The sequence below is a fragment of the Hyla sarda genome, chromosome 6, assembly GCF_029499605.1.
Source record: "Hyla sarda isolate aHylSar1 chromosome 6, aHylSar1.hap1, whole genome shotgun sequence".
In the NCBI taxonomy this organism is placed as follows: domain Eukaryota; kingdom Metazoa; phylum Chordata; class Amphibia; order Anura; family Hylidae; genus Hyla; species Hyla sarda.
Genome location: NC_079194.1, coordinates 138,829,116 through 138,850,524, shown reverse-complemented (window position 1 = coordinate 138,850,524; position 21,409 = coordinate 138,829,116). Strand labels below are relative to the sequence as shown.

Genomic DNA, 21,409 nt, shown 5'->3' with positions numbered 1-21,409 from the left:
CATGGTCTGGGGAGCCCCCAGACCTGTGTCTTGCCTCCTGCTGACACTACCTAAAACTGAGTACCTCACTGCAGGTGGGTGGGTATATCCTGCCAGGGAGGAGCTGACTTTTTCCTAGTGTCAGCGCCTCCTAGTGGCAAGAGCATATACCCATCAGTTTGGTGTCCCCCAATGAAGAGAGCCAGAGAAAGGAGGATTTTAAGCATACTAATTTGGTTACCTTTTTTTATTTTTTTTAAGCGCAACAATAATAGAAAAGTATATAATCATGGGTATCATTTTAATCGTTTTGACCCACAGAATAAAGAACACGTCATTTTTACCGTAAATTGTACGGCGTGAAAACGAAACCTTCCCAAATTTACAAAATTCCGGTTTTCTTTTTAATTTCCCCACACAAATAGTATTTTTTTGGTTGGGCCATACATTTTATGGTAAAATGAGAGGTCACTACACAGGACAACTAGTCGTGCAAAAAACAAGCCCTCATACTAGTCTGTGGATGAAAATGTAAAAGTTACGATTTTTAGAAGACGAGGAAAAAACAAAAATGCTAAAATAAAACTGGCCTGGTCCTTAAGGTCAAAATGGGCTTGGTCCTTAAGGGGGGTTAATTATTATTATTATTATTATTATAATTTTTTTTTTTTTTTGGAGTCCTAGGCTGTGTGAGATGGCCTAGTCCTGATTGAAACATACTAAATAAGACAAACCCTCCCAACCATATGTCTCTGTTTGGAGTCAATATTTTTTTTAAGGTTTTATTACGTTTTATTATAAAAACACAAATAGCAGCAGTACATAGAGAACACAGATGCGTTGACAAGGGAGGGGCTCATTCCAACTCCTTATACCGCTCTAGGATCAGCCTTTTCATGTTCTCCCGATAAGATTCTCCTGCTGGTCTCTGGCCACAGACACTCTTTACTTTAGGTTTATGTTCACTGTAATGGAAGAGGTGATAATGAAGATTGAGGTGCAGTCACAGGTAGAGCCATAGGGACAGTGCAGAGGTAAGACAAGATCAGAGGAGGAGTGGGGTGCTATGCTTATTACTATAACTTTTGCACACCTTGAGGTTTAAACCTTTCATTGCTTTTCTTATTTATCTTTTTCAGATGCTTGATGGATTTGATAATGGGGATCCTCATCGGGAACCCCATGCTTCAAGATGGCAGGGGTGGCAGTTATTTCATTGGTTGCAACAACAAATTCATGGCTGTTGGGTTTTCTTGCTGACGCCAGCACATTGCAGCGCATCCAAAGCAGCTGGTCCAGTCTTAGGTACAGCTTAAGTGGGTTGGCTCATAATGACAATGATCCAGACACCCCTGGTGATAATCGCTGATTGGGTTACAGCAGTCGCTGTGTTTCGTTTCCTCACTGTTTAAGATTTCAGGGAAATTCTTATTTACAGAGACTGAAAACCATTCATGACCCAATATGTCTTACAAGCTAAAAGCTTGCGTTAATCTAGACAATCATTTGTGAGTTAAAGCAGCAGCAGAAACCTACTTGTTGCAGTGTATAAATCTGAAAGTCCAGACTGTTTAGCTCTCAATACATTGTATAGATTATAATCACCTATCCAGTCGATAGCTGATAAAATTATAATCTTGGACTAACCCCTTTTAAAAGAGTAGTCCATTATTGTAAAATTTATCCCCTATCCTAAGGATAGGAGATAAGTTTCAGATCACAGGGGTCTGGGACCCCCCTTCCCCCCCGATTTCCCGTACGGGGCCGAAGCTCTCTCACCAGACAATGTGTGTCGACCAGCGCATGAAGCAGCGGCCAACACTCCCCCCCCCCCCCTCAATACACAGTGCTATGGCAGAGCCAGAGGTTGCCGAAGGCAGTGCTCCGGCTCTCCACACAGTTTTATTGAGCGGGTGCATCGGCCGCCACTTCATGCGGTGGTCAACACACATTCTCTGGCGAGAGAGCTGGGGCCTTGTACGGGAGATCACGGGGGGTCCAAGCGGTCAGACCCCCCGCAATATGAAACTTATCCCCTATCCTCATGACTGGAGCTCTCTATTAAGTGATGAGCAGTTCAGTCATAAGCAGACGTAACGCTATGTACCCAAACCAGACACAGCTATAGGGTAGATAAACGTATTACCTGCAGGTATCTGAACCTTTTGATTTCTTTTTTCCAGGACCTCGGACATCAGAGTCCAGACCTTTCCTTTCCTGTCAAAGAGTAGAATGACAAGACAGGTCTATCTCTATACCTACACAGGACGGCACAATATAGGTGCCCTTTACTGGCAGATGATGGGGGATGGGACATGCAGGGCTGGTGTAAGGGGTATGAATAATGAGCATGCGGCCGGCCATGGAGCAGTGCTGTCTGTGCGTGACTTAGTCGGCCAAACAACCATATATCCCAGAAAAGGTCACCGCACCTGCTGCGCGCATTCCTCCTCTCGCTCCAGCATCTCCAGTTCTTTTCTGGCCTGCTGCAACCTCCTCTGTATGGACTGATTTTCCTGCCGATAATATCCACATTCAATATGTGGCAGCTACATAGCAATCTGCCCGATTCATACTCGCAATTCCAACAGTTCAAAACAGTCAGGAGACACACACCGTGGGGAACATGGAGACTGTATATGTCAATGTTTCCCAACCAGGGTGACTCCAGCTGCTGCAAAACTACAACTCCCAGTATGCCAGGATGCTGGGAGTTGTAGTTTTGCCGTAAAATATAGAAACAGACATACAACTGGGAATTGCACTTAAAAAGTTCTTTATCTCAATATTGATCCATGTACAAACTTGCAATGAGATATACAGAACATAATTATATCATAACATAATTATGTTCTGTATATCTCATTGCAAGTTTGTACATGGATGAATATTGAGATAAAGAACTTTAAGTGCAATTCCCAGTTGTATGTCTGTTTCTATATTTTACGGTCTATTGCACTCAGGATATGGAGCCCTGAGAAAGACATAGGGAAGCCACCCAGTATGATCACACCAGTGGTCTGATTGTATTGGAAAGTTGTAGTTTTGCGACAGCTGGAGGCACCCTGGTTGGGAAACACTGGTATATGCTAATAGACCCAAGTATTTTACTTAAAAGTGAAAGGGGCTCTAAAAGCAATTTATAAATCCAGTGTCACTTTATAACATTACAGTTTCTACTTAGTGTTTTCTCAATGCGGCTTGAAGGGTAAATAATTGAGGGTTTCGTTCCGGTTGCCAAGGCAACATCCATATGTATGATTTACATGTCATATGGGTAATTCCCAGCAGCACCCCCACCTGGGATCATTTTAACAAGGGATGGCCCCTTATCTTATAAGTGTAGTCCTTTCAGAGAGGGAGGAAGAAAGTTCTGTAGGGGGTGTAGCTGTTAAAGGGCTACTACACAGGAAAACTTTTTTTTTTTAATCAGCTGGTGTCAGAAAGTTAAACAGATTTGTAAATTACTTCTATTAAAAATTTAAATCCTTCCAGTACTTAGCTGCTGTATGCTACAGAGGAAGTTCTTTTCGAATTTCTTTTCATTCTGACCACAGTGCCCTCTGCTGACACCTCTGTCCATTTTAGGAACTGTCCAGAGCAGGAAATGATTTTCTCCTACTCTGGACAGTTCCTAAAATGGACAGAGGTGTCAGCAGACAGCACTGTGGTCAGACAGAAAGCAAATTCAAAAAGAAAATAACTTCCTGTTGAGAATACAGCAGCTGATAAGGATTGGATAAGTAATTTACAAATCTGTAACTTTCTGGCAACAGTTGATTAAAAAAAAAAAAAAAATGTTTTCCAGCGGAGTACCCATTTAAGGATGATAGATGAGCTTAGCGAGGAATAAAAAGTAGGCAGAAGATTTAAAGAGAAAAGAACATGCAGGAGATGGCATTTGGTAACGCTTACCTCATGCTCCTTCTGCTGCAGGTATGTCAGCTCCTTCCGGGACTTTTTGATCTTCTCCTGGATGGCAAGATTTTGCTGTTGAGGAAGAAGTCACAGACATATTTAGAACCGAAGTGTGTTTTGTGAGTTTCAATCCACAGTACAAGTAATTACCTTGTGCAGATCTGATAACTTCTGATGCCTGATCAATATGTCCTTACTGGTGAACTGCCGTCGACACAACAGGCAAATCATTTTCTTCCAATCTGTCAAATTTTCTTCATGGGTGCCAAAGGTGCTGGATGTGGGTACAGTGGGTTTAGGGGAAGGCTTAAGGGAAGGCTTTGGAGCGATGACTGGAGGTGGAGGGGGAGCAGGCTTTTTCTTTATTGGGGGTAAAAGCTGCTCCTCCTCTTCTTCCTCATCACTGTCTTCTCCATATTCTCCAAGCAGCTTAATCAGCGGGTTATCTTTAGGCTGAAGAAAAATACAAAGATTAGATAAGAGGCTGGCGTGGTGCTATAATATCACCAAGAATTACCCCATACTTATCCCCAAAAATTACCTCTGGAGGGGTCTCCTCCTTTTTTGTCACAGAAGGGGGTAATGGTCTCTTAAACTGATCCTCTTCTGAATCCTTCACAAAAAAATAAAAAATTAAGGCAGCAATGAGGAAAGACACACAGTTGCAGGACAGAGGGATGGCAGTGCCTAGTCATTCTTTTACCTTGTCCTCAGTAAAGCCTCTTCTTGGTTGGCTCGATGGCTCCTTCCTCTCACTGCCTGGAACTTGATAACTAGTATCATCTTTTTTACGCTGATGAAGCACATGACAGAATATCAGAGGTGCAGACATGAGTGGCAGAGGTCTGAATGTTATAACAGTGTAGCCATTAAGCAGTAACCTTTGTTAAAAATTCTACCCAGCTGTTTGTTTTTTTTTGTCAAGGTATATCAATTTCTGAGAAATTTGAGTGACTACTAGCATGACTGGTATTACAAATTCTACAGAGGTCACAACCCTGCCTTTCTTAACTAGAGGGGAATAAATAGCTGCACATATTTATAATCGAACACCATTTCATCTCATAGCAAATGAATCAGAGCTGCAATCACAATTCTGCATTTACTGGAAATAGACAGCAAGCTTGTGGACAGACACAGCACTAAGTGCTAGCCTAAAATCCTTTTTTTTTGGGTGGTGGAGGGGGAGTAGCTTTTCCCATTTTGTTAATACTACACTTCTAAGACAGCAAATCACTAGAGTAAGCTCTGTGCAGACATTTAAGCAGTAAAGACTGGGAGATTTCAGTCTGAAGCTGGAAAACTGAGAGCAACTCTTTAGCTAGAAATAAAATTGACACTATAATATGGGGTCCAGAAGTGACAAGGGCTAAGGCCGTGCATAAAAAGAACAAACAGAAAATAAGGAACACTGTGCTCACAGATACAGCCCTGTAGAACTTACCTGCGCTTTGTTGTCACTGTAATATGCGTTGGTAAGGGGGTCCACATACATGCCAGTTTTGGGGTCATAGACATAACTAGGACCACGATCCACTGAAAAACAACCAGTGTAACGAATAAGCAAAAAACATTCTCCCAAAAAGTTTCAATAAGGAACTGCCCTAATCTACCGATTCCACTTCCTTCCATTAGGTGAACTTGATGTGTCTTATTTCAAACATAGCTTTGGCCAGGAGGTCTATCTAGCTATGACGTGGGCCTGCAGCCCATATTATTATAATGAAATTATATATATATATATATATATATATATATATATATATATATATATATATATATATATATATATATATATATATATATATATATATATATATATATATATTTTATATATATATATATATATATATTTTATATATATATATATATATATATATATTTTATATATATATATATATATATATATTTTATATATATATATATATATATATATATATATATATATATATATATATATATATATATATATATATATATATATATATATATTTTTCTTAATATTAATATTATGATCTCATATCACAGATCTTACCAGTCGCATAAGATCTTCTCCGCAATTTGCGTTTTCTGTTCTGTAATTAGACAAGACAGCATGGGGTGATCTTCGTCGTCTGAGGAGGTTTTAGCAGGACTCTGGGGTTTATAGTTATGAACTCACCTTCTGAAGCTTTCTTTGTTCATTCCTGTGGAGATACAAAAGAGATGCAACTACTGTGTCAGTCACTACTAAGACATCTTGTAAATTAATCAGATGGAAGGAAGATTGTGACTAAGCTACTTATGCAGCTTTTATTTTCTCTCCTTATCTGATCACTACAGCAGTAATGTAGATATAATGCTTATTCTGAGGTTGCCTTGAAAGCATCAACAGAGTGCCACTTTTAAGCATGGATTTCCTGCCATGTTATCACCACTGATACTCTACTGCCCCAGTGTACAGAACATTTTGTTGCAAACGCTGGGTACAGGCTGCGGGGGTCCCCTTGTGATGTAACACCACGCCCCCTCAAAGCAAGACTATTGGAGGGGCATGGCAGCCGCCTCACCTCCTCCCATAGTACCCCTTTAATGCTAGCATGGGAACCTCAGAGCAAGCAGAATAAGGAGATTTTTTACACTTACCGTAAAATCTTTTTCTCAGAAGATCCATGGGGGGACACAGGCACCGTGGGTATATCTTGCTGCCACTAGGAGGCTCATACTAGGCATAACAATAAAAGTCTGCTCTTCCCAGCAGGATATATCCCACCTACTGACTCAGACACTCAGTTTTAGTCCCAAAGCAATAGGAGGAACCGAAAAAACTGTCCGGAGGGAGCCCAGTCAAAACAAATGAACCAACAGACTGACAGGCGACCGACACTCGGACAAACCAAAACAACTGGGTGGGAGCTGTGTCCCCCAATGGATCTTCAGAGAAAAAGATTTTACGGTAAGTGTGAAAAATCTCCTTTTCTCGTTTAGCTCCATTTGGGGACACAGGAATCGTGGAACGTACCACAGCAGTCCCCGGGGCGGGAAAGCAATGCAACACGGAGTCAAGCGGACGGCAGAGCCACCGCTGCCTACAAAGCCTTACGCCCCAAAACAGGCGTCGGCGGATGCAGAAGTGTGCACCTGGTAAAACTTGGTGAACGTGTGCACCGAAGACCAATTGGCCGCCTTACACACCTGTAGGGCGGAAGCCCTGTTAAAGACCGCCCAAGAGGCCCCCACAGAGCGAGTGGAGTGAGCCATAACCCGGAAAGGGGGATCCTTCCCCTTGGAACGATACGCTTGAGAAATAGCAGACCGGATCCACCTGGAGATGGTTGCCTTAGAGGCAGGCAAACCCTTGCGTCAGCCCTCCGGTAGTACAAACAGTGAATCCGACCGCTGGAAGGAATAGGTGGCCGAAAGGTATACCCGCACGGCCCGGACCACATCTAGATTGTGGAGAGAGCGCTCCCTAGGATGAGACGGAGCCGGACAGAAGGAAGGAAGAACGATATCCTCGTTCAGATGAAAGGAAGAAACCACCTTCGGCTGAAAAGAAGGCACTGGCCGGAGCACCGCCTTTTCCTGATAGAGAACCAGGAAAGTGGGTTGACAGGAGAGAGCTGCTAAGTCAGACACCTGTCGGATTGAGGTCACAGCAATCAAGAAGGCTACCTTCCAAGAAAGGAAACAAAGGGAAATGTGGCGGATAGGTTAGAATGGAGCGGATTGTTAAGCGCTCAGGACCAAATTCAAGTCCCAAGGGGGAGTATGAGACCTGTAAGGAGGAATCTCATGAGCTACCCCTTGAAGGAAGGTGCGAACAGAATAGTCGGCTGCTAGAGGCTAGACAGCGCCGACACTTGACCCTTGAGAGAACTAAGAGCCAGACGCGTTTCAAGGCCCGATTGCAAAAACGTCAGAAGGTTCGGTAGAGAAAAACGAACCGGAGAAAGAGAGCGAGCCTCACACCACCGAAAATAGGCTCGCCAAGTCCTATGATAAATCCTAGCCGAGGATGGCTTACGTGCCCTGAGCATAGTGCGAATAACCCCGGAAGAGAAACCACAGGCTTTCAACACCGCGGTTTCAACCGCCACGCCGTCAAACGCAGCGGCAGTGAACTGGGGTGGCAAAGGGGTCCCTGAGAAAGATCGAGGCGATCTGGCAGTCGAATGACGTCCGCCACGAGCCGAACCACGTCGGCATACCAAGAGCAGCGGGGACAATCCGGAGCCACCAGGATGGCCGAGACGCCTTCCGCCTTGAGTTTCCTGAGCACTCAGGGCAGAAGAGGAAGTGGCGGAAACAGATACGGGAGAGTGAACCGAGACCAGGGAATGACGAGGATCTCTGGACTTTGCCATGAAGGCCGGAACCTGTCGGTTCAGGCGGGACGCAAAGAGGTCCACGTCCGGAACCCCCCAGCGATGGCAAATGGACTCGAACACCTCCGGGTGAAGAGACCACTCCCCGGGGATGGGGGAGGAGCGACTTTGAAAGTCTGCTTCCCAGTTATCCACCCCCGGAATGTGGATCGCTGATATGGAGGGGACCAGGCGCTCCGCCCAATCCAAGATCCTGGACACCTCTGTCATGGCAGCGCTGCTGCGAGTGCCCCCTTGACGGTTTACATACGCCACAGCCGTGGCGTTGTCCGACTGAATGCGAACCGGGCGGCCCCGGAGAAGAGACTCCCAGTGCCGGAGGCAAAGGAAGATGGCCTGGATCTCTAAGACATTGATAGAAAGCCTGGATTCCTGAGGGAACCAGCGGCCCTGGACCGTCCGGGTCCAGAAGAACGCCCCCCCAACCGGGGCGGCTCGCGTCCATCGTCAGCACCAGCTAGTGCAACGGAAGGAACGAGCGACCGCTCAGAAGGAGAGGAGAGCGGAGCCATCAAAAGAGTGACTAGCGAGTTGAGGTGGGCAGACGGACCACAGCGATCCAAGGACAGGGGGGATCCGTCCCAGAGAAACAGAATGGCCCACTGAAGGGGGCAGCAACGGAACTGCACAAACGGAACCGCAGCTATGACCGCCACCATTCTGCCCAGTACTGCCATGCAGGAACGAATGGACACTGGCTGAGGGCGCCTCAAGAGGCGGACACCGGACAGCAGAGCACTCCGCTTGTCCGGAGGGAGGAAGACCTGGGCGCTCCCGGTATCGAACCGGAGGCCCAGAAAAACCAGAGACTGGAAGGGAGAAAGATTGGATTTCTCCTCGTTGATCAGCCACCCGAAACTGGACAGAGTCAGCAGGGTGAACTGGAGACTCTCCTCGTTCTGGACCCGGGATGGGGCATTGATCAGCAGGTCGTCCAGGTAAGGAAGGACAGACACACCCAGAGATCGGAGGATGGCCATGACAGCCGCCAGGACCTTGGTAAAGACTCTGGGGGCTGTTGCCAGGCCGAAGGGCAGAGCCACAAACTGAAAGTGACCCTGCGGAACGGCAAACCGCAGAAACCACTGATGAGGAAAAATCGGGATGTGGAGATACGCATCCCGAATATCCACTAAATACAGGAATTCGCCCTAAACCATGGATGCAACAATCGACCGCAGCGACTCCATCCGGGAAGTGGCGGAGTCTAAGATGCAGATTGAGGAGTTTCAGATCCAAAATCTGACGGACCGCACAACGAAAAGGGAACAACGAAAAGGTTTGAATAGAAACCCTTGAAACGGTCCTTAGAAGGAACAGGCACAATGACACCTTACTGCATCAGAGTGCGTATGGCAGAGTGAAAACCTGCAGCCAGGGCGGGCGAACGAGGAGGCCGGGACCGAAAAGAACGATCCCGGGGAAGAGAAGCAAACTCTATTCGGTTACCGTCGGAGAAGACGCCCCGAACCCAGGAATCCTGGACTTGTGTCAACCAGACATCCCGAAAAAGGGATAAGCGACCACCCACTCGAGGGGGAGTCTCGGGTGGGGGGGCGCCCCTTCAGGCTAGGTAGGCTTGAGAGTCCCTGATTTTGCGGAAGAACGGTTGGAACGGCCATCCTGCTTCCAGGAGGGGCGAGTTCTGAAGGAAGAGGCCTGCCGAGCTTGCGAGGAACCCGATCTGTCCTGACGCCCAGGGAGCGAAAGGACCGAAAGGAAGTTGCCTTGCGAAATCCCCTGCGAGCCGCAGGGCGGCGCGTCTTGTTCTGGGGAAACAAAGAACTCTTAACGCCCGTAGCCTCAGAAATGATGTCATCCAGCCTTTTTCCAAAAAGGCGGCCGCCAGTAAAGGCCATTTCCGTCAGACTTTTTGGAAGCCGAGTCAGCATTCCAAACTTTCAGCCACAGAGCGGCGAATGGCGACTAGACTGCCAGACGCCAAGGCTGCACAGCGTGCTGACTCCAAGGAAACTTGGCATAAATAGTCACCTGCCCTTGAGATTTGGAGAGCTCTCTCAGCCAGATCATCAGGGGGGGCCCTAGACAACACCACTTTGTGGAGTTGTGAAGCTCAAACCGATAAGGCCTTTGAGACCCAGGTTGATGACAAGGCCGTAAGTAGAGGGGATCCCACCGCCTCGAAGGCGTACTTCGCCAGATTCTAAACCCGCTTGAGAGGGGAGAAGGGGGAGAAGGTGCATACTTACCTAACTGTGGAAAGTATACTTACCTCCCTAGAAGTCTTCTCCCCAGAAGTCTTCAACCAGTCTAGGCCAACTGCATCATGCCAGGCTTCAGTAAGCAGGGCGAGCAGAGGCAATAGGTGACCCGGACCCAAGGTACAACCTGGTGCTGGTCGGCGGCGAGGAAGGGTTAACGGACCGTACTCTATGGACCGTGCCCTTCAGTCGCATGTGGGGAAATCAGGCAGCGTCATGCTCTTATCGCCCCTACCTAGAAAAATAAAAAAGGAGAGAAAATCTAAACTCTAACACTAGAAAATAATAAAATAGACCAGGTCTGGAGAAAACCAGACCTGTGCTGCCTCCTAGGACACTAAGCTAAAAACTGAGTGTCTCTGAGTCAGTAAGTGGGATATATCCGGCTGGGAGGAGCAGACTTTTTTTTTGTTATGCCTAGTGGCAGCAAGATATACCCACGGTTCCTGTGTCCCCCCAATGGAGCTGAACGAGAAATCCACATCAAGAGAAAGAAACAAAAAAAGTTTAGTTGTATAAAACAAGAGCTAAAACAAATTGGTGAATTGTTTCTAACACAGAAGGGCTAGCATTTGCATTTTACAAGCAGCTGGACTTCCATGTGCCAATAAGTCTGCCAGGACAAGTAATAAACTTATAATCTAACACTCACTTCCTCTCTCCAACAGCAATGTCCACAGAGATGGGTTTTCCACCAATTGTGAGTGGAGGTTTCAGCTCTCGCATTAACACAGTGAGACGGATTGCTTCCTAGAATGATGAGAGGAAAAATTAGTAAGACAGGTGCAGTGTAGATAAGTCAGTGTGGGTACAAAAATATACATGTATATGTAAGTGTGGGTATACAGGTATATGTAAGATACTGGTGAAGAACATACATGTATGTCAGTAGAGTTGCACTTAAGTTATTGGTGAGGAATATACAAGTATGTCAGCCTGGGTTCAGATATACTGGCCAGTATGTCAGTGCAGGAGGAAAATAACTGGCAAGAAGTATATATGCATGTCAGAGTGAATGCAGATTTACCGATAAGTATTCAATGAATGGTCATCGGATATACCGTGAAGACTATACAGCTAAGCCACTGCAAGTGCAGTTCATGCACTCCACAGGATATGTGGCAATGCCTGCATAACAGTGTGGGAGAAGATTTATTGAGACACAACATGACAATCGCGTTGCTGCACTACCTTGTGATTTTTTAGGTCAATGAAGCCAAACCCCCGGTAGTCATGCTTGCAGTTTTTCATGATTCGTACATTGCGAACTGACAGCTGCACATAGGGCCGAAGAGCTTTCACCACACTCTCTGGGGTTGTCTTCACACGAATTCCCCTAATAATGACAGCTGTGGGTAGGCAAGGAGAAAAGTCTTTATAAAATTAGCACAACTGAGAAGGAACATCCTAGCCCTTAACAACCCACATAGCTGGAAGTAGTTTATGTGGTCATCACCTCTTTCTCCATGTATAATAATAAAAAATCTTCACTATTAGGCTTGTTACAATTTTATAAGTGTCAGCAATTCTCTGCTAGGTAAACCAAAACACAAACCTCTATCCTCTTCTGGTTTTACCTACACTGACATACAAGATTAGCAGCTTTGTAAACTGGATAGAGTTAAAGCTTCTGAATGTAAAGAACACAGGTTTCATAAGCTAAAAGCATGCAAAGATGGAGGAGGAGGAGTCTATTAGATGGCGTCAGAAGTTTTCATTATGAAGCAATTTATCCACTATTTAAGGGGGTTTTAAATAGTTCAATGCTATCCCCTAGTTTAACCCCTCAAGGACCAAGCCCATTTTGACCTTAACCACTTAAGGTGGACCACCAGGGACAGGATAAAGGCTCAAACAAAGAAGTGATCCAGCGTGTGCAAGTAGAAATCCAGACTATTAGAACTCACGGTAAAAGCAGTACAAGCAACCAGCAGATTAGACGCGTTTCAGGCGCATGCGCCTGAAACGCGTCTGATCTGCTGGTTGCTTGTACTGCTTTTACCGTGAGTTCTAATAAAGTCTGGATTTCTACTTACCCACGCTGGATCACTTCTTTGTTTGAATCTGTGTGCACCGGGCTGGGTGCGGATCCATGCCGGGGGTGTATTGGTGGAGCGAGCTGTATTATCGTGAACTACACTTGACAGGATAAAGGCACCTTTAGATGAGGCGATCTAAAAGGTTAATTGCCGCATGTGGGCTATTAACGCCGGCCCCAAGCTACAGGAATCAGCTGGGGGCCGGACGGTATGACGCGGGCTCGAGTCGGGAGCCCGCGTCATACCCTGTTAACAGACATTGGACGAGCATAAACGTCCATGGTCGTTAACGGGTTGAAGGGGTACTCCAGTGGAAATTTTTCTTTTTTCAAATGAACTGATGCCAGTAAGTTAAACAGATTTGTAAATTACTTCTATTAAAAAATCTTTACCCTTCCAGTACTTTTTAGCAGCTGTATGCTACCCTTGGGTGGGTAAGGAATCAGACAGGTGGGCGGTGGGACCACCGCCGTCTGCAACATCTTACAGCCCAAAGTAGCATCAACTGATGCGAAGGTATGAATCTGGTAGCACCTTGAGAAAGAGTGCAAAGACGACCACGCGAACGCCTTACAGAACTGCAAGGCCAAAGCCACGTAGCTGAGGGCCCAGGATGCCCCGAAAAACGGGTGGAATGAGCCAAAATCCTGAAGGGAGGGATCTTCCCCTTGCAGCGGTAAGCTCCCAAAATGGTTGCCTTGTCCAACGACCACAACAGGTTGTGGAACAAACGCTTCCAGGGATGAGAAGGGGCCGGACAAAGGATGGTAGGACGATGTTCTCATTGAGATGAAAAAGCCAAAACCATATCAGGTACGAAGGACGGATCTGGACGGAAAACAAAACAACTTGTCCTGGTATACAACCAGGAAGGGAGAACGGCAGGAGAGAGCTGCCAGCTCTGACACCCTCCTAACAGAGGGAAGAGCAATAAGGAACGCCACCTTCCGGGGAAGGAGGCGAAGAGAAATGGCCCTGAGAGGTTCAAAAGGGGGGCCTTGCAGGGCATCTAAGACCAAGTGCAAGTCCCAAGGGAAAAAAGGGGACTGACTGGCTTGTGCCACTCCCTGAACTAGGTTCGGACATGACAATTGAATGCCAGAGAACGTTGAAAAAGAATGGAAATGGCCGAACCTTTGACCCCTAAGGGAGCTGAAAGCCAACCACGACCACAGAAAAAGGCTGAGTTTCACATCAACAGAAATAAGACCGCCAGGTATGGTGGTAAATCTTTGCAGAGGAAGGCTTGTGAGCCCTCAGCATGGTGCGAACCACTTGGGAAGAGAAACCGCGGGTCCACTGAACCGCTGTCTCAACCGCCACGCCGTCAAAAGCAGACGGCAAATAGGGGTGGCACAGGAGACCTGATATTGGAGGTCTGGACGATAGGGAAGGTGCAGCGGTAAGTAGATCAGGAGCCTGACCACAATGACTTACCACACCCGCTGGGGCCAGTCTGGGCCACGAGAATGGCGGAAACGCCCTCTGCTGTGAGTTTCCTCAGGACCCAGAAAAGAGAGGTAAGGGAGGAAACAGATAAGCTAGGGCAAAGCCCGACCAAGAGAGAGGAACGCTTGGTTGTGGTGGGACGTGCAGAGGTCCACGCCTGGAGCGCCTCAGAGGTTGCAGATCACTGCAAACACCTCCGGATGTAGGAACCACTCGCCTTGGACGGCTGAGGACCGGCTGAGAAAGATCACATCCCAGAGACGCCCGGCATGAAGAGCGCTGAGATGGAAGGAAACCCGAGTTCCGTCCAGAAGGGAATTTCCCAAGAAGCAAGCAAAGAAAGGATTGCCCTAGGCTCCAACATGTTGAAGGGGAAAAGGGCTTCTCGAGGGACCAAGGCCCCAGACCGGCCGGTCCTTGAAAACACCTCCCCAGCCCGACAGACTGGCAGGGAGGGGCAGGAAGGAGCGCCCCTGAAAAATCAGGGGGGAAATGAAGCCACCATAGAAGGGACCGACAAGACTGTCGAGAGAGAACGATCTTGTGGTCGAGAGACAATGGAGACCTGTCCCACCGGAAGAGAATCACCAGTTGAAGAGGTCTGTGAAGAAACTGGGCAAATGGCACGGCCTCCACTAACCGACCCAGGACATCCATGCAAAAGCGAATGGAAACTGGAGCTGGGTGCCGAAGTGATTGGACTCTTGATAGAGTCAGCCGATTGGTCGTCGGCGTCGAAAGCGAGCAGAGGCCGCGTCAAACTGGAGCCCCAGGAGAGCGGTTGGACTTATCCCGATTGACCAGCCAAATGAAGTGAGACAAGGTCTGGAGGTTGAGACAGACTCTCCAGGATCTGGGCCCTGGCTGGAGCTCTGATCAGGAGGTCGTCCAAGTAAGGAATCACGGAAACAACTGTTGTCCGTAAAAGGGCTATCACAGGCGGCAGGACTTTGGTAAAGGTCCACGGAGAAGTGGTCAGACCGAAATGGAGAGCCACAATAGAAAAGGACCATCCGGAACTGCAAAGCGGAGGAACCGCTGATGACCGGGAAACAATGAGATGTGGAGGCAGGTATCCTTGATTTCCACCGAGAAATGAAAATTCCCCATGAACCAGGGACTCCAGCACCGAACTGAGAGACTCCATTCGGGATGGGAAAGCAGAAGATGCTGGCTGAGATACTCGAGAACCAAGACTGGGCGAACAGAAACGCCTTTCTTGGGGACAACAAAGAGGTTTGAATAAACCTCAAAAATGTTCCCCTGAAGGAACCAGGACAATTACTCCCTGGATAAAAAAGGAGCTGGATCCTGAATGTGCGTGGTCCAGGCATCCCAGTAGAGTAAGAAGCGACCAACCACCCGAGAAAGGTCGGCGGGTGGGGGCGACCCTTCAGACAGAGGCCTACGGGTGCCTGATGGGGCCGCAAAACGTCCGGAACGGATAGCAGACCTCCGGGATGGACAGGTCCGGAAGGAGGGAGCCCTCTTCCCGTGAAGGCGCCCGTCTGGACCCTTTGTTGGTACCCTTTGGTGGTACCAAAGGTCCGCAGAACCCGAAGGAGGACTTACGACGGAAAGCGGTTCTGTGAGCCTTATCCAGAGGTAATAAAGAACTCTTTTCCGCCCGTCGCCTCACTTCCTGAAGGCGGCGTCCACATTCCAGGCTTTAAGCCACATGGAGGGACGGTGGCTACCAGGTAGCTTGTGGCAAAGGTAGCACAGTGGCTGCACATGGAAGCAGAACACAGAAAATCTCCAGCTGCGGAGCATCGGAGAGCTAGATAAAAACATAAGTCCTCCAGAGGGATCTTGAAGACTACCCTGGCGGATATGGGAGACCATACAGAAAGGGCCCTTGACCCCCAGGCCAAAGCAAAAGCAGGAAGATCCTGCTGTCTCAAAGGCAAAGTTTGCCAAAGTCTCTACCTTCATGTCCGCTGGATCCTTGAAGGCAGCCGCATCAGCCAACGGCCAGGTAGGCGCCTTAGCGAGGCCGGAAACCTGCAGATCCACAGTTGGAGAGGAGGTCCACTGAGCAATGAGGTCCTTGGCGAAGGGATACCACGCTTGAACCTTCTTTGTTTCCTGAAACTTCTTGTCAGGGTGCCTCCAGGCGGATACCAGCAGGGTGTAAAATTCAGCGTGAGGGCTGAAGGTCGGGCACGAAAAAAGGAGACTTCTGGAGCCACGTCCGAAGTTCCTGGGTCTTTTAGATGGAAGGTGTCTCTTATGGCCGAGACCAATGAGTGCACCATGTCCGCATATCCGTGCGGTCCTCTGAATCAGAGGCCGAATCGGAAACTTCATCCACAAGTTCTCCAGGTGAATGGGAACGTGTGAGGTGGCCCTGGAAGAGAGGGAGACGGACCTGGTATGCGGGTCTGGAGAGCCAGAGCAGCGACCATCGAAGTGTCCTCTAGGGGAGCGACGCTTGCTACAGGGCGGAGTAACGGGGCGATGCCTGTGAGGGGAACGCCCGTGCCTGCCAGAAGACTCTGAGGATGAGTCAGATGAAAAACACCCCTATGACGCTGCAAGAGCATCAGTATAGGGGGGAGAGCTGGGCCCTCCGGGGGGCTTCTCCAATGCAGTCACCACATAACGGGAGACCTGAGCCAAGTCGGATATAGACTGGGGGAGGGAGAGAACCCAGGCTGGAGGGGTGGCCGAACCCACCGGGTCTGGAAGACAACCGGGGTAGAATAGCAGGGTGGTCTGGGGGAGCAGTGGAGCAGGCAGAGCAAGTGGGTTCAGCAGAACAGGGCATTTTGGAGTTACAGCTTTTACAGACAAAATGGTAAACTAAATGTTCCAGTTGTCTGTTTAGAGGGAGGAACAGCTCTGGGCACGGACATATGAAAAAAGAACTCTCTCACCCAAGTCTTTGTCCCCAGGGCAGCTGCTGTGAGGAGAACTCTGCTCTAGTGTAGATAGAGAAGGGAGAAATGCTGGCCAATAGCAAGAGAGGGGCGTGCCAGAATCAGGGGCACTGCTGATTGGCCCCTGCCACCCATAATCGCGTGCACAGCACTGATTGGTGGGCAGTTCCCGCCCCTAGACGCTCTGGCGGTCCTGGATGGGCGGAGCTAATGCACCCGGCCACCGAAATTTCAACAAGAAACACAGTAATGGCGCCCGCTCCTTGCCCCGAGCGCACGTCATTCGCATATGCACTCGCCGGGAACTGAGCGGACGAGACGCCGCCGGCAGCAGCCTGCTGCCGAAAGTGAAAGTAAGCTGGCGCTCCGTGCGCCTGCATAGAAGAACGCCGCGGCTGTCAGCCGCTTAAAGTAAAACACCCACATCTGTTTGAATGAAATGTGAAGTAAGCTGTGCCCCATCCAAAATAACACTGCTCACCCCAGTAATAAAGAGACCCCCTTAGACCATGAGACAGGTGTGCCAAAAACTGAGTGTCTCCAGAGGTTGCAAATCTGCACCTAAGGGAGAAAGGGGAAAATACTCACCTCAGTCAGAAGAACTTACCTAATGAAGTCTTCTATGAAGCTTACAGTCAGCTTTTTGTCACCTGCATCATGCCGGGCTACCATGTGCAAGTGAGGTGAGCAGGGAGATAGGGGGAACCCGGACCCATGAAGTACAACCCCAGGCGCTGACCGTTGGCGAGAGGGGGTTGACAGGCCGACTTTTCTTGTTGCCATAGTGTCAAGCCTCCTAGTGACCACAGCATACACCCCATGGTCTGTGTCCCCCAATGGGGCAGATAGAGAAAAAAAAAAAAATGTTTTCCACCAGAGTATCCCTTTTTTATTTTAGCAGTTTCGTTTTTTCCTTCTCACCTTTAAAATCCATAACTCTTATATTTCCATCCCCAGACCCATATGGAGGGCTTTATTTTTGCGTGACGCATTAAATATATACCCCCCGCCGGCGCATTAAATATATACTCCCCGCCGGCGCATTAAATATATACCCCCCGCAGCGCATGTATATGTGCCCTCGCAGCTCTTCTATATACATATGCCCCTACCGCCGTATGAATGAAAAGTATTTCTATTAGCAGCGCATATTGCCGGCTTCCGTCACTATGCGATGCTAATAGAAATACCTTTCATTCATATGGCAGCAGAGGTATATGTATGTAGAAGCACTGGGGGGGGGGGGGGGGGCAGATAACGCTATATGTCTGCCCCCCACAGCTCTTCTATATTCACATGCCCCTGCTTGCTGCCGTATGAATGAAAAGTATTTCTATTAGCAGCGCATAGATCCGGGAGCAGACACTATGCACTGCTAATAGAAATACCTTTCATTCATATGGCAGCAGAGGTATATGTATGTAAAAGCACTGGGGGGGGCAGATAACGCTATATGTCTGCCCACCACAGCTCTTCTATATTCACATGCCCCTGCCGCCATATGAATGAAAAGTATTTCTATTAGCAGCGCATAGGCAGAGTCAGTTCCCGGCTCTATGCGCTGCTAATAGAAATACTTTTCATTCATACGGCGGCAGGGGCATGTGTTTATAGAAGAGCTGTGGGGGCAGACATATAGGGTTATCTGCCCCCCCAGTGTTTCTACATACATATACCTCTGCTGCCATATCAATGAAAGGTAATTCTATTAGCAGCGTATAGTGTCGGCTCCTGGCACTATACGCTGCTAATAGAAATACTTTTCATTTATACGGTGGTAGGGGTATATGTATATAGAAGAACTGCGAGGGCACATATACATGCGCTGCGGGGGTATATATTTAATGCGCTGGCGGTGGGTATATATTTAATGCGCCAGCGGGTAAATATTTAATGCGCAGGCGGGGGACATATCTAATGTGCTGCTGGGGGGCTAGATATATAGGCTATATGTCTGCGCCCCTATATATCTTGCCCCCCACAGTGCTCTTTGGCCCCTGCTACTCTCAAAGTTCATTTTTCAATCTCTCACTGAGAGCCCTGATCGGCCATTCAGGGCTTCCCGCGGGGGATTCAAAAATTAAAGTTAAAACACACTGATACCTCGCAGGGTTGCGGAGCATGCCGCCCGCTCCCCTGCTTAATAGCTTTTGATCGCATCGGGTCTCAGAAGTGAAACCCGGTGCGATCAATCCCTCAGCCCCTGTACTACAACCCCCATCATGGAACAGAGGCTGTTCCATGATGGGGGTAGTAGTACAAGCACTAATGTAGCCTCCCCAGCTGTCTGCAGACTCCTGCAGCCAGGGAATTTCTACTCCCATCATGGAAACAAGTCTGTTCCATGATGGGAGCAGTAGTAGTCCCGGCTGTGGGAGTCTGTAGGCAGAGGTGTTTGGCCATACATTAGGGATAAGGGTAACGGATGAATATTTATTCAGCTGTTAGCACCCTTTATTTCATCCGTTATTAAACGTCCGTTTTTACAGAGAAAATGGACATTTAATAACGGATGAATGCTCATAGTGTGAAAGCAGCCTTACAGTAAAAATGACATGTGTTCTTTATTCTGTGGGTCAATACGATTAAAATGATACCCATTTCTCTATCGGCTCCATTGGGGGACACAGACCATGGGTGTATGCTGCTGTCTCTAGGAGGCTTGACACTATGGCAACAAGAAAAGTCAGCTCCTCCCAGCAGGATATACCCGCCTCCAGGCCACTGAGCTAATCAGTTTTAGCTTAGTGTCTTAAGGAGGTAGACATGGTCTGGAGTTCTCTCCAGACCAGGTCTTACATTTTATTATTTTCCTACATTTAGGGAGGAGTTTTTTTCATTCCGTTTTCTTTCCTGTTATCAGGTGGGGACTCAGGAACTGCAGCTCACTGTTTCCCCATTGCGATTGAGGGGGCACAGACATTGCGTCATGTACTGTCAACCCCCTCTCGCCAATGGTCACCGCCTGGGGTTGTACCTCACGGTCCGGGTCCCCCTACCTCCCTGCTCGCCTCGCTCGCACATGGTAGCCCGGCATGATGCAGGTGACAAAAAGCTGGCTGAAGACTTCTTAGGAAGACTTCATGAGGCAAGTTTTTCTGCTAAGGTGAGTATTTCCCCCTTTTTTTGTTTGAGTGGATGGTCATTCAGGACAAGTCCAACCTCTCTCCTGGGGCTCCAATTCGACGCGGCCTCTGCCCGCTTCGACTCAGTAGAATAATCGGCTAACTCTCTTGTCAGGAGTCCGATGACTTCGGCACCCTGCTCCAGTTTCCATTCGCTTTTGCATGGATGTCCTGATCGGTTGGTGGCGGCCGTGCCATTCGCCCAGCTTCATCACCGACCTCTTCAACTGGTGATTCTCTTCCGGTGGGACAGGTCTCCTTTGCCTCTCGACCGCAAGTTCCTTCTCTCGGCAGTCTTGTCGGTCCCTTCTATGGTGGCTACTTTTCCCCCCGCTTTTTCAGGGGTGCTCCTTTCTGCCCCTTCCTACCAGTCTGTCGGACTGGGGAGGTGTTTTTCAAGGACCGGCCTTGTCTGGGCCTTGGTCCCCCGAGAAGTCCTCCTCCCCATCAACATGTTGGGACTAGGGCAATTCTATCTTTGCTTGCTTAGTTGGGAAATTCCCTTCTTGGTGGGGCTCAGCTTTCCGGCCATCTCAGTGATCTTCATTCCGGACGCACTCAACTGGGAAGTGGTCTGTCCCAGCCGGTTCTTAGCCATCCAAGGCTAGTGGGTCCTACATCCGGAGGTGTTTGCGGTGACTTGCAACCTCTGGGACGCTCCAGGCGTGGACCTCTGCATGTCCCGCCACAACCGAAGCGTTCCGCTCTCTCTTGGTCGGGCTTTGCCCTACCTTATCTGTTCCCTCCCCTTCCTATCATTCCAGGGTCCTGAGGAAACTCACAGCAGAGGGATTCCCGCCATTCTTGTGGCCCAGACTGGCGTGGTATGTCGTCACGGTCAGGCTCCTAATGACTTGCTGCGCCTTCCCTCTCGCCCGGACCTCCTATTTCAGGTCCCCTAAGCCACCCCTATTTACCGTCTCTGCTTTTGACGAAGTGGCGGTTGAGACCGCGGTTCTAAGAACCCGCGGTTTTCTCTTCCCAAGTGGTTCGCACCATACTGAGGGCTCGCAAGCCTTCCTCTGCAGAGAATTACCACCATACCTGGTGGTCTTATTTTCGTTGGTGTGAAACTCAGCCTTTTTCTCTGGTCGTGGTTTTCCTTTCCCCCGACCGCTTTTCCCTTCCAGTAAGGGCTGGTCCAAGGCTTGGCTCTCAGCTCCCTAAAGGGTCAAAGTTGACCATTTTCGTTCTTTTCCAACGTCTTCTGGCGTTCAATTCTCATGTCCAGACCTGCTTCAGGGAGTGGCACACGCTTCCCCTCCTTATCGGTCCCCTTCTTCCCTTGGAATTTACACTTGGTCTTAGGTGCCCTGCAAGGCGCTCCTCTTGAACTTCTCAGGGACATTCCTCCTAGTCCTTCTTCCCTGGAAGGTGGTGTTCCTTAAGGTGGCGTGCTCTCACCTCTGTTCGGAGGGTGTTAGAGCT

General features: G+C 48.5%; 1 protein-coding gene across 5 annotated transcripts in view; it reads right to left on the bottom strand.

Moving 5' to 3' along the window:
• Positions 1-238: 238 nt before the first annotated feature.
• Positions 239-21,409, bottom strand: part of LOC130276192 (RNA-binding protein 6-like) — an 82,549-nt gene continuing 61,378 nt past the window's right edge. For 2 of the 5 annotated variants that reach the window (XM_056525202.1, XM_056525203.1), the window contains exons 10-21: positions 11,678-11,835; positions 11,139-11,236; positions 6,059-6,083; positions 5,933-5,972; positions 5,342-5,433; positions 4,601-4,690; positions 4,439-4,510; positions 4,048-4,350; positions 3,895-3,969; positions 2,412-2,495; positions 2,126-2,196; positions 240-944 (exon numbers count right to left, since the gene is read on the bottom strand). In XM_056525202.1, the coding sequence (XP_056381177.1) occupies positions 836-944; positions 2,126-2,196; positions 2,412-2,495; positions 3,895-3,969; positions 4,048-4,350; positions 4,439-4,510; positions 4,601-4,690; positions 5,342-5,433; positions 5,933-5,972; positions 6,059-6,083; positions 11,139-11,236; positions 11,678-11,835 (1,217 nt within the window). In that variant the 3' untranslated portion in view covers positions 240-835. Of the gene's footprint in view, positions 945-2,125; positions 2,197-2,411; positions 2,496-3,894; positions 3,970-4,047; positions 4,351-4,438; positions 4,511-4,600; positions 4,691-5,341; positions 5,434-5,932; positions 5,973-6,058; positions 6,084-11,138; positions 11,237-11,677; positions 11,836-21,409 lie in introns of all 5 variants that reach the window. The other 3 variants (XM_056525201.1, XM_056525205.1, XM_056525206.1) reach the window with 3 other exon arrangements.